Source organism: Halyomorpha halys, unplaced genomic scaffold (assembly GCF_000696795.3).
Source record: "Halyomorpha halys isolate HHAL.00 unplaced genomic scaffold, Hhal_1.1 Scaffold267.1, whole genome shotgun sequence".
Classification (NCBI taxonomy): domain Eukaryota; kingdom Metazoa; phylum Arthropoda; class Insecta; order Hemiptera; family Pentatomidae; genus Halyomorpha; species Halyomorpha halys.
This window is the reverse complement of record NW_027111312.1, coordinates 973,208-987,312: the sequence shown is the minus strand read 5'-3', so window position 1 is coordinate 987,312 and position 14,105 is coordinate 973,208. Positions and strand designations below refer to the sequence as shown.

Below are 14,105 nucleotides of genomic sequence, written 5' to 3'. Positions count from 1 at the left end.
ATAAAATCATGATTATTTATATTTTATTTTTAATCAAGAGACAATGTATTTGTTGGTTTTCACTGAAAAAAAAATTGCTCTTTTTTTAATGTATGTTGTTATTATTCTAGTATTGTTATTGTAGATTATCTTGATGAACTGGATGAACAGTTGTATTCTAACTTGAAAAACCTGAAAATTGCAATAATTTTATTAAATTATATCAGCTTGGCTTTATCAAAAGTGTTTATAATTATTGATTATAAAGTTACTGTAAACAATTATTGACAATTCTAAATAAATTTATTTTGGTATCCGTATACGATGGAAAATTGATTTCTATAAACTGACAACGGTGTAATGAATTAAATTTAAAAAAATTAAAAGAAAGTTATTGCAAAAATGAAATTTCATAGGAGGGGCGAAAAAGTTTTAGGTTTATTAAACGATATACACACTAATATTTTTACTTTCAAATCAAATTTTCGATGCACGGTTTTCAACGGTCATAAGAACCCATTTCTAGCCTTTGCCTGTTTGTCTATGAAACGACATAATTAGATGCGTTAATAACGTTTAAAGCTTTAAAAGATTATAAAGGTCGAATAATGGCTTACTATGTTTGGAAAATAAAGAAACAAATTAATTAAATGTCAGTCAAGTTTCTTAAAAAGGCCTTCATATTTAATTAGCTTATGGTCCGGTTAAAGTTTTATTGAAATCATTTTTTTTTAAAATATACATGTTGCAGTTTTGATAATGGCGAAGGGTCTTACATCGCTCTGAAGAAGCGTTGGTTAAACTAAATAAAACTCCGAAAAATCGATGGTTTTAAAATATTACAAATGTGTCTATTAATATTCTTAAGTATTAATATTAATATATTATTATCTAATGAATATGTTTTAGGAGTATGATATAGTGGATAGATGGAAGAATAACGTTATACTTCGGAATAGTGAAAAATTAAGATCGGAAGTAAAATTATGTAATTAATTCCAAATATCTTTATCATCATAAAATCCGTTTAAATCAACTTTTTGAAAAATCGGTTAAAAATAAAGTACATATGAAACATTTTTTTTTGTGGCATATGTGCATAGCACACACAAAAAAAAAAAAAAACATCTTTAATCGGAGAGAGAGATATGACATTTTGGGTTACATCAAACAGGTTTTAACTCAAAACCGGTCTTAAAACGTTTATACATACAATATTCTATTACTACACCCTTATCAAAGTTAATAATTATTAACGCCTAGTCATCAAAGCCTAGTCATAAAAAAAAATCCATTATAGACCAACTTACCTTCAACTCACTTGAAATTAAATCTTAATCGTTCAAGAAAAGCCGTTTTTGTTTTCACAGTATATGTTTTTACTTAGGAAGAGTGGGCAAGGAGGATAACGACAGAGAAATCAGTTTAGTTTTCAACTTAGATAATCTGTCCGCTCGAGTGTCTGTCTATTATGTAATCTATGAGTTCCTTACTGACACAGTGACACACAAGTGCTTAGCGCCATGGCAATATAACTTTAGGTTTATATCAGCTAGCAGTAATTATTACATAAAAATTGACTTTTATACTATTTTTAGCTAGGATTATTACATTGATTACAATTTCGATCTGATTATTCAAGTTTCGATTAAAGTACTGGAAACCACCAAGAAATATTAAGTGACCATCCAATATTTTAAACTTTTAAAAAAAACCCAGATATTACTACATTACGAAAAGGATTATGAATGTTTATTCATACTTCTTGAACAGTTTATTTGCCTCTGCGTTCGTTTCATTTAAGAAAATATATGTTCGGTATAATCTAAAATATATAAAGAATTTATTAGCATAACGTATAATTTAGTCTAACGACCTTAATAAATAGATAATTTATTTTTCTTTCAGTAAATTAAATTTTAGGAAATTCTCCATGGATGATACTCCAAATAATTGAATAACATCTCTCTTTCAATTTTAGATGATTCGAAAAATAAATGAGTGAAAAATTATATTGTTATCATTGTCTAAAAGCTAAATATAAAAATAAAGATTTTAAATCATGTAACCACCGCATTCTCAAAGAAACCGGTCGAAATGGGTCAGTTATATCCGGAAGCTGTCTATACAAGTTCTGGATGCTCTTTTTCATTTCACCTACTGAGTTCATCGTGGCCATATTGTATGGCTTACTTAGCAACCTTTACTAAATACTTGGAGTTTCAAATACCAAAATTATTTGTTTTATTAATATTAATTTTCTTTTTGTGCAAGCTGTAAATGGTTTCAAATGAATATATTCCAAACTGGAGCATCCCTCCTGAATAGTTATTAGTAAACTTTTCTAAATCAATCTAATTACTCCAAACGAGATGAATATAAATCTGTCTTACAGCACCTTATCATAACAAAATAATATAAGTACATGGTTTTTATTTTGAAAAGCAGTGATATATCTAAGGAATTTTATTTTTTCCTTCTTGACTTTATTTTTTTTTTTAATATATTGTTAATTGTTATTTATAACTGTATAAATAAATATACATCAAGTAAATTTGCTGTAGGTGACATAAGGACATGGTATCTGGTTTTGGCCAAATCGGCAACATATGGAACATTGAGGTCTTGATGGATGACTTGATTTGTGACAAAGTAAGGAGCATTAGGGATTTTACGAAGGATTTTGGACTGTAAGGATTGGACTTGGGAGGAATTTGATGGTTTAGTGGAGCCCCAAAGCTCAACTCCGTATGTCCAGATAGGCCTTATAATAGTCTTTTGTAATGGATTGGCAATTTAGACCGTTTGTCTAGTAAATGTTGTAATAATCGAAATCTACGAGCAATTTCCTGTCTTTTTAGTCTTTTATGAGGATTCCATGTCATAATATTTACAATATTTCGATTGTTTTAACGTTTTGTTTTTTTAGCTATGAAGAAGGGATGAAATTTAGGCCTAAACAAACAAAACACGTTTCACATATTTGTGGTCATTAGAACTCCATTGACCGCATACCCCGAATATCTCCTCACATTGATTCTATGGGTAACAATAAAAACATCATAAAAAAATTTTATATTTACTAAGCCGTGTATAATTTATGCCATAATTTAATATTTAATATGTCATTGTGGGAATATTGAAAACGTTACTTTCACCTTTCAAAGAACTTGGTAAAAAAGATTTTTTGTTTTAAATTATCCTATAGTTTTTCATAAAACGATTTTTTACTTAATTTTGTTGAGACGAAATGTGAAAAATATCTATAGAAAAAATAACATCAATAATGTTTTAATACTTACTATAACCAGGAATAGAATCGGAATAAGTTCCCTCAAAAACCAAAACAAAATTTAAGTTTAAGAAAGAAAAATAGTGGACGAAAAAAAAAAGAATATGGCTCTACTTTTTTAGGCGCTGAAATATTTTAAAACTAGTAAGTTACGTAAGGTTTTGAAGACTTTTTTTTTAAATATAATTATTTGTACATAGTCTTAACCTTTCGTCGGTAGTTGACCAATAAAATGACCATCTATTAAGATTTCGTGAGTGCTATATGCCCCAACACCTTGTGGTTTTAAGCTGGACTAGTTCATTACAGAAAATAAAATTTAAAAATAAATTATTGAGAAATTGTTTTAACCAGTCCCGGATTAGGAAACACCAAAAGTATTTAAGTAGGTTAAAAAAAAGATTTGTTCACTCATGTTCTCAGATCTAGAAACAGATATCGATATTATAAATCGATCAAATTATAACGCCATTATAATTATATAATTGCAAATTATTCGAGTGAACTGCTCCAGGCAACCAGCAACGTTCTGAGAGGCTGCTTGCGTGTTGGGAGAACTTCGTGAACGCAAACGTTTATCAATCATACGATTCCTTTCAAAAATTATTATAACATTATATTATAATATTTTTATCCATTGCATAAATTTTTTCTTCAAACACTCTACTTTATTATTATTCTGAAATCTCCATGACTACTAATTTCAATATTATGAAGTCCTAATTTCTAACACGCTAATTAGAAAACGAATCTTCGACTAGATTAGAAGAAGTATACATAATACTTGTCCTTCATAAAATTTGGAAATCATTGAATTTGTTTTCTCATAAACTTGGAATAGATCATTTTTAAATTAAAAGATGACCTAGAATTATATGAAAAGTTGACGAGGAGCAGATGATTTTACAACCAAATAACATGGTATTGGCACATCAATTAATAAGGGTATTATAAAAACGAAATATTTAGATTGAAAACATTCTTAATCTTTCAGCGGAATATCCCACTTATTCCTGTCGAACAGATCCGTTACTTAGGACTACATCTGGATGGACTGACATGGAATCCTCATACAAGACTGGAGACTGCTAGTCGATTCCGACTATCACAACCTTTACTAGACAGACGGTCTAAGCTGCCAATCCATTACAAAAGACTGATCTACTTTTATAAGGCCTATCTGGACATACGGAGTTGAGCTTTGGGGCTCCACTAAACCTAAAATCCTTCGTAAATCCTTAATGATCCTTACTTTGTCAAAAATCAAGTTATCCATCAGGACCTCAAAGTTCCATATGTTGCCGATTCGGCCAGAACCAGATACCAATCCTTCCATGATAAACTTCGCAACCATCCAAATCCACTTGTTTCGAACCTGGTTTCTCCTTCATTACCTAATAATCCTCCTAGGCGTCTGAAAAGAAGATGGCCTCGAGATCTTTTCCTCTAGAAATGTTATTGAAGTTCTATAACATGCAATAACAATACTTTGAAGAGGAGAGGATTAAACTCTTTTAAAAAAATATAAAATGTAGAGTATAACAGAATGACAATAAAACATGGAATAAAAGTATACAGCTCCGTATTAATTGATAATCACTTTCGAAACATAAATTTTTACACAGCATGTGTTAATACTGAGGTGTTAGTGGCCTTATTACTATAACAATACATTGAAGTGGAAAGGAATGGGCGCCAAAATCTAATATTTCTCAACATCATTGACTGGATTTCTCAACTATATTAAAATATTTTAGTTTTACCAATTATATTAAAAAATATTTTTTCGTTAGTATTTAAATGTTAATCATCTCCAAAAAATGATTAGTTGACCGTCATTTTATGATTTTAATAGTGAATTTAATTAATAAATCATTTCCTAAAGACTTCCTATAAGCATACCCTTCATTTGGAAGAAGAGTGCCACCTTGCGAAAATATTCGTTTTTCCTTCTGGAAATCTTTTACTCATATATATATATATATATATATTCCGTTGAGAAAAAATGCCAGATTTTTAATTTCATTTTTTACCGCAATTACAATAATTATCATTGTTAGAAGCTAAAGTAAAAATAAATTGTTTATTTTTACTTTGGTATATATACCTATAAATATTCTTCATTTATGCTATATATGAGGTGATTGAATTTATAAATAGAAATGATTAACCAAGTTTGAATTTGAAGATGGTCTGACTAGCCATAAATCGTTAATAACTCGAAACATTTCTACTGTAAAAGAATACTTTTTCATATTGTGGTGCTCTTTTTTCGAATGAATAATGAATCAATGATAAAATATTTGATTTTTTCCAATCCTTTTGAATTTGAACTTTACTATTAACTGCTGCAAATGTTAACAATTGATAACAATTATTTTTTATTACTCAAATATTACATTAGTTAACTTCCAATTCCTCAACTGCAGATGTATAGGTATTGAATTTACATTTTAGTATCCCCTTTGAATAAAATGTTTTGCCATATTTTTTTTCAGTATGATGTAGGCTCTGATATAAAAAAATTTCTGATTTTTCAAATTATTAGATAGGTGCCACCCTTCCCAAACTCTCCCATAGCAACGTTTAGCTAATGTAAAAGGGGACAGTGAAAAAGATTTGGAAAGCTTCTGAAAGTAAACGCAGTCCTGTTCTACATCTGGTTCAAAATGTTAGGGCATATAAGATGTATAGATTTAGAAATAAAAAATTAATATTTAACTTTTCGCAACAAAGCCTGCACATTGGGATAAATAATATTCCAATTTACTTGTTTTCTCGAATGCAGCATTGTTATTTAGCTGTAGAATAAAATAATTATTAAGCTAAAAGAAAAAAAAAATAGTTTAAGATAAAAATTAACGAAATTTTCAAAAAGGGTGTAGATTTCAAGAACGTATACTCAGGTCTATTAATACAGGCATTAAGAATATACCGATCTCCTGTATATTGGCAGACGCTGAGGTTCCAGCTAGCCATAGGTTTGGGCAGGAACCAGGAGGAGAACAAGATGATGAGTGACCTTGCGAAGATGACAATGCTCTGGAGAAGTATGTCACTTACACTTTGGAGAAAGTCACCACTGACCCAGTTGGTCCCCACTTTCTAACCGCTGCAGTGGGGGCACTTGTCGCTGCAGTCTCTCGGCTTTGCCTCGTTAGTTCGTCGCTCTTTGTCTCCAACCCAACTGTATTCTTACCATTCACATTTTCAAATTATAACAAAAATTAATTAATTGAATAAAATAAAAAATGTAATATTTCAAAGCTTCATGCTGGTAATCCATGGTTTAATAAGGGATAAGAAATTTGATTTGTTAGAGTAAGGTCTGGGTGGTTGCCAAGAAAGGTACAATACCTGCAGATAAACTATTTATAAGAAACCGGCGTTTCGCTCCAATTTTTAGGACTTCATCAGGGGGAAACGTCGGTTACTAATAAATAATTTTACCTGCCACCCGGATTATCTTCCTACAATCATCACATAACGTCAACTAATTATCTTCCTCTTCTCAAGAACTTCTCATTTAATTATAAATTACTTCTCAGATATCATGAATGAATTTATCGTAGAAGGATAGAGATATGTAGCAATGTCGGTCTGTAGTTTCGTGAAGATCCTCTTTATGGTTCATGAATAAAATAAACATGCCGCGAATTTTGAACCTCTGTGAGCATCATAAAACTTTTACTTGTCACCCTATTTTGAGTTTGAATTTATCTTCGATCTTTTTAGAACTGATATTTTTATAATAATTCAAAATGGCAATAGTTCCTTGCACTAATTTTCAACAGTTAGATTTACTAACTCGGATATCAACAGTTTTTTGAAAAGTAATTTTACTAATATTTCCACCAGCAAAATTTTGATTTTTTTTTTTTATATAAAGTATGACAAAAACATAACAGTTTAGTGAGATTTAAATTCTGTTCTTAACCATTTGTATCATTATAGAATCCATATTGAAAAAACTAAGAATTGTTTTATGGAGTTAATCATCCTATCAAAAAGAAAGCTCATATATAGGTTAAGCAATATTTAAAAAAATAATTATAACTATGGTATGATTTATAACTATGGTGACAAGAAAACATTATCAGACTGGCGAAAACGCATGCATCCGCCGTGATAAGACTTCTGTTAGAGTAGGCTTTTCTTACACGGGCTTTTTGTAAGTCCTCATTACATTCTACAACTTCATATGTTAAATACTATTATTTCTAAAATCGTTGGCTTTCCAATGATATATAATACGTATATATTATTTCCTAAAAATAATTATCAATTCGTTCACAGTTCATATGAATCCATTTTTTATTACCAATAAAAGTATAGAATGGTTAATTATTTCAAAAAACAAAATTAAAATTACTTTAGCGGAAGCCATTTTGAAAATTCGGCATTTAGTCCTGTCAAACTATTTCAGTGAGGGCAAGACCTGGATGGTATTAGAGACCATTTAATTGTACACTGATGCACCGAGTTTACTCAAAATCGTTTCAGTAGTTTTCTAGAAAATCGAAAGAGTGTGATAAGTGGCATTTCCGGCCTGTAAATTTTATCGAAAAAGTTGTTGTAATATTCCAAGTCTGTTCCGGCTTTAAAATGTGATTTCATCTTTGCACGACTCTTCATTTTCGAGTTTGGCCGTTTTCATACACATACAGACCATTTTGAGAGCTTTGAATATTTGAACAAAGGGACCTCCAAAAGTGTATTTCTGTATGTGGAGGTGTATTTATTAATGCAAAATGGTTCATGTCCCGAAAAAGTTTGAAGCTGTTAAAATACTCCATCTGTGTTGCAGAAAAATCTTCAATGATAGACGTAATTAAACTCTCTACAAAAAAACAAAAACAAAAAATAAGACAACGAAATTGGCCCCTTAATAGAAAAGTTATTAACTGTTTACTATTGTTTTTAAAATATTGTTCAAATACAGCAGGTTCTTATGGAATTCTGTTTACTTTTTATCGGTCTTCAAAATAACTCGAAAACTATACCTCTCCCAGAACATGCTAGATTAATTTCACACACAAATTTTAAATGTACTAATATTAGTGAAGAGAGAGCAAATCAGTTTTGTATTGCACTTCGCACATCAGATTAGTAAGGAAAGTCGTGAAAGTGGAGGAACTAGTAAACAAAAACATAAAAATAATAATTTGTATGTAAATACTACGGAAGGGCAAAACTTGCTATTTAATTCATACAAATACGATTGTAGGCCGCTGTTTTATGAATTTATAATACGTCAAAATCAACACAGTACGTTACGACTTGCCGTACCTTTACAATAACAAGCAAAAGGTAACGCTGAAGTTCAACCAAAAGTTTAATAATACTGTTTCACACTCTCCTTAAAAAAACAAAAAAACACTAAAACATAGAATGTGATTAAAAACTTATTCATACTTTTTGAAACGTTTTAATCACAGGCATTACAACCCTAGAGGGTAACAAACAAGACGAGTCCACGTTTTGAACCTTACTAGTTCAGATTTACTTCAAATTTTGCACAGGTTTTGTATAGACTCGGAAAAAAGTAAACTATTTCTGAGATATGTCCACCCGTTTTTTAATTATATAGCTGTAAAGGTCTGACAGATTGGGAAAAAAAAAAAAATAATTTATTCATTTCGGTTGTATTGATGTAAATTACAGTGTAAAATATAAATATGGGATGAAGACGGCTTCAATTTTGCAAAAAAAAAAAAAAAAACCTAAAGCTCCTTTTTCATAAATTTAACTATTCATTCATCTTAATTATTTCAGCAGTGTTCATATTAAAGTTTTGGTGAAAATAAACAACCCAAATTTGAACGTTTCAGGATTTTGACTCTGGCTTTTCGCAAGATTCCGATAGCATACATTTTTTAAAAATAATTGAGAAGTTTTAACGTTCATACAAACGATTATGAGGTAATATCTCTTTGGCAGTTGTCACAGATTTAAAAAAGTTCTTCAGAAATAAAAGAGGAATTACGAGTTTTTGGATGTATTTACTTACATTCTATATGCTTTACATCATTTGTTTGTTCCAGTGTCAAAGGATAGAACGGCGTGGACAAGAGTGCAGTCGCCGGCAGGCAAAGACCGAAGACGGCTACATCTTGTCCCTCCACAGGGTTCACTCCCGAGGTCTCCCCTACGGGCCTCCGGTCCTTCTCATCCACGGCCTTCTCTCTGCTTCCGACCAATGGCTGCTCTATGGCAGGGATCACGATTTAGGTAAATATGTAAACATAATCTCTGAACTGTTTTTGATTGCGTATAATATCTATCTTAACAATAAACTTAACGAAAAAAAAAATTGAAATGGTGGAATATGTAAAATGGCTGGTAAGCCGTAAGGCACGATATTACACTCAAGTAACGATTCATTGGTAAAAATGTTTGGGTATGCCTTTGGAATAGATGGCTGTTCTAACAGCTCAGTGGTCTTCACATCTCAGTAATCCTCCAATTTATTCACTTCAAATTCATTTTTTATTGAATTCTTCACCTTAATGTCAAATAATATGTACATATATTTTTTTGACAACATAACCACCTCATCATAAAATAATGTTCTTTGAAATTGAAATATATATTACATTTTGTAGTTAAGATTTTTTTTAATATATATTTTTATTTAACTAAAAATTGTCTCACATTAATAAGTACTCCATGTTTCCAATTCTTAAGAAATAATTTCTAAAAAATTGTATTTTTGTAGATAGTGCTGTTTGACATTAATGAACCATTGATAAATAAATATTGTATCCATGGCAATTTTAGCTATTAGTTTCAACTATAGCTAATTTTTGCCCATCTCTGAAGTCAAACGATGAAGTACCATAGAGTGAGTTATTTCCTTCTCTCCCATCACTGAGTTCTGATTTAGCTACTTTTGCTTGCTCCTTATGATGTGTCAATAACCACTATACTTATAATTTAAATATATATAAGCAAACTGCAAGTAAGGTTTTATTTTGTCAAAATTCCTCGACTTAACTTCCCACAATGAGTAGCTTTCATAAATATTGATGAAACCATTGGAGCATGCAATGCTTAATATCATTGTAATTGCATTATTGAAAATTATAATAAAACTTAGCAACTAATGAGGAGGATAAAGGTAGTAGTTTACTTGCGAAATTCATGGAATGATGAGCCAATATATGTAGCCATCTACTGACTATAGAAAACAAATGTCTACATGTATTGGCTTAGTTACACTTTAAGAATGGAGAAGATGAAATGAGAATCATTGATTTTCTAAGTAGAGAAATTAGGGAATACGCTAACATCTAAAAATTATTACTCATGATTTGATCAAGGTAATGAAGGCAACATGAAGTAAATCAAAAGGGTGAAATCAGAGTAAATAGAATTGAATATAACAGGGGAATGTTCTAAGCCATATAAGTACTCTTCATTTCTTTTAAGATATAACATAAAAAAGACCTATCAAGGGGTGGGGAAAGAGTTATTTTCAGGTAAAATATTTCATCTATTCAGGTGAATTGATCCTAAAACTGCATTATGGTGAAATTGTAGGAAGCTGTAATCAAACGTACACATTGAATTAAGAGAAAGGGAATAAAAAAATGAAGAAAAAATTTTGATTTAATGAATCTTCTGGTATTCTATCTTTAATGCAATAATAAGCTAATATTAAAGAGTAAATAATTTTAGAAAACTGATATTGAATAATAATTTACGTCTTATAGAACCATGTCATCTTTTAAAGGAAAAAATCTTTTATGATTTTGTTAAAAAAACACTGTTTTGTTATGTCATAACATTACATTTATGTAGTGATATAGTCACTATTGTATTGATTTAAATATCATTTTGCTTATCATGAATATTAATTATTTTAGCTTCTATCTTGGCAGACAAAGGTTATGACGTCTGGTTAGGTGATTTGAGAGGAAATGCTTATTCCAGAAGTCATGCTCACTTAAGTCCAGAAGACCCTGATTTTTGGGATTTCAGGTGAGTTTTAACATCAATTAATTAACATTATTTCACCTGAATTAATTTCATTCATACTCATATGAATTTCACAGTATATATATTAATTCCATTCACCTAGGTCAGGTATAAAGTTATATTCTTGTTCATTCAAATTAAGTATATTTACTTGTTGTAAATAACAATAAATTAATTCTTAAAAAAAAAAAATTAAGTATGAGTGCATGTTCTTATATACAACTAATTTTAACACTTTTAAGTAATTAGTAAAACTGTATTTCTGTTTCTTTTGTTCAGTTTTCATGAATATGGTTACTATGATGTACCAGCAATGATAGATTATATTCGTCTAGAGACAGGTCATAAGAAAATTTTCTACATTGGCTACTCATTAGGAGGTACTGTTTTCTTTGTAATGGGAGCCTCTAGACCTGAATACAACAACAAGATTCGAGCAGGGATTACTATTGCTCCCTATGTGTCTTCTCCTCAGCTCAGCAGTGTTATATTAGCGACCTTCAGTATGATTGCATCAATCATGGTATTCATTTCCTCTGTTTATTACTTAACATGAAGTATTTTTTTTTACCTTATGTAGAAAAAAGAAAGGATAGCTTACTCAAAAGTTAAGTTTTCATCTTACCCAATTTCATCTTAGTTCAGATTGTGAGTATTTTGCTCATGCTCAGAGAAAAATCCTATGTATATCATTATTTTTTATTGTGATTTTATCTAATTGTGTTTTGTTTATCTATAACAGGGAGAATTTAGTTTTAGATAAAGAATATTGACCTGACTCATCCTTACAAATTGTTGAGTAAAATAACCAAGCGTGTGAGCAAATTATTCATGGTGTGACCAACTGAGTAAATGAGATCGGCACCTGAAATAAGTATATTTAAAATGGTTACTGGTAATGAAACGGAGACAAGATTTGTTTGCCAAAGCAAGGAGGTTTTTCTGGGATATACCCACAAAGGAAAAGAACGGAAGAATGAAAAAAAATTCCAAGAACTGTAAAATTTGTCGGTGCATTGAGCATTTGTAGAGTTTTCTTTATCAATACTACAACTGAATCTAATATAATGAAATAATCTTTATTTAAATTAATTAACATTATCTATTCTAATAATGGTACCTATAATTTTGACTTAATTGTATCGTAATGTTAAATTTTTTGATTAGTAACATCCATTTTTTTTCATTCCTGAGAATTTTTATATTTATGTAAAACACACAAGCGTTCATTTATGTTCAATTGGAATGTTCAATCGTATTATCCTAAACAATCCTTTAGCTTTTTTATTAGATGGATTCTGATTTGTACTTCTATATCATATAAATTAAAACAATAATTTAACTTACTAAAAAGAAAATTATGTAAAATCTAACATGTAAGAAAAATGCTCATGCACAACCAATCATGTTTCATAAAGGAGCGTAACCAATCCTTGATTAAAATTTTAGATAAAATGATTGTATACTTTTCTATCAATTCGAGGCTACAAAAATAAAATAAAATTTGCACATCATTCATTAACAATCAGTTTTCTACTTTAGGTGGTTGCCTAAAGAATCTTCTTCATTAAAATTAAATCTCTCTTGGGGATTGGAGAATTCTATAATCAATATTGCTGTCATACAAAATAATAAATTTGTAACTTGTCTGGTTATTTATCACAGTATTTGTTATTTAACACTATGTTCAGCTCTTGGAACTCAACTTTTACTAAGAACTAACAGAGAACTTTAATATAACTTGTCAAAGAACAGATCAACCTAAGAATTCTCATAATAATCACGACTTCCAATTATATGGGGATTGTTAGCGGTTTAGAAAAAAGTATAAGGTTCTGGGCTAATATGTACTTTCTTCAGAATTGTAGTATCTGTGTGTCAAACATTATCGTAAAAACCAGACCAATTTCTTACTCATCTGTGTTTTACTTTATATCACTGTGTGATAATGAATTGGGAGTGATATTGAAGTTTTATCTATTAGATCCTAGAAATTTTCTAATTTTCTTTCATGCTATTTTTAAAGAATTGCTAAAATCATTCCTAAAACAACTTGTTTGTTGTATGTGTTCTCTATGACTTCTCAATTTGCTCTAGTTTTCTTTCCATGCTTATATTTTTTATGAAACCATTGCTGTTTAATTTGTGTTCATTTCCACATCCTATTTTCTCAACACATTCTTAAAATGCATTTTATTGATTTCTATAAAAGTTCCAAACTGAATGAGAGGCATTAATTTGCCATATTTTGATCATGTCTTGCATTACAATTAGTTTGTTGTTTGTCTTAATAATTTTGGATCCTTAGGAAACTGTAATTTGCTCAAAGACCTCCAATTGATTCAGCAAAGGTATATTGTGGAATTAAGGGAGGGTTTTATTAATAAAGACAAAGAGTATGTTTCACCAATAGCTACGACAGACTGTTCTAGCCCCAAAGAATGCCAAACTATCCCATGGCAGAGCAGTGTCGCCATCTGCCGTTTTATTTTACAAACAAAATAATAAAATCTATTTTCTACAATAAGGTAGACTAATTATCAGAATCAATTTCATTTCTTAATTTATGATAAATAAATTGTATTATTATGCACACTATTTTATTTATACCAGTTTATTTTTTAGAGGCAATGGCGTACTCTTCATGTATTTGAAGTGTTTCCCCGCTCAAACACAACTCTCGCTATAAACCAGATATTTTGTAAACCTAAATCTAGGCTTCTTCCTGTTTGTCTTCAAGTATATGACCAAGTATTTGGACTTACAAGCGAACTTGATCAGGTAAACGTTTTTTGAATTACATATGATTCTTTGCTTGGGTTTTTATAATAAATATTATAAAATATTAAAAAAA

At 29.9% G+C, this 14,105-nt stretch overlaps 1 protein-coding gene across 1 annotated transcript in view; it reads left to right on the top strand.

Annotated features, from left to right (window-relative positions):
- LOC106680547 (lipase 1) overlaps positions 1 to 14,032 on the top strand; it is a gene marked incomplete at its 3' end in the record, with an annotated part of 69,755 nt that extends 55,723 nt beyond the window's left edge. The window contains 4 exon segments of the mRNA XM_067049324.1: positions 9,316 to 9,502; positions 11,140 to 11,254; positions 11,531 to 11,774; positions 13,877 to 14,032. Of these exon segments, the coding sequence (XP_066905425.1) occupies positions 9,316 to 9,502; positions 11,140 to 11,254; positions 11,531 to 11,774; positions 13,877 to 14,032 (702 nt within the window).
- Between the last annotated feature and the right edge of the window lie 73 nt (positions 14,033 to 14,105).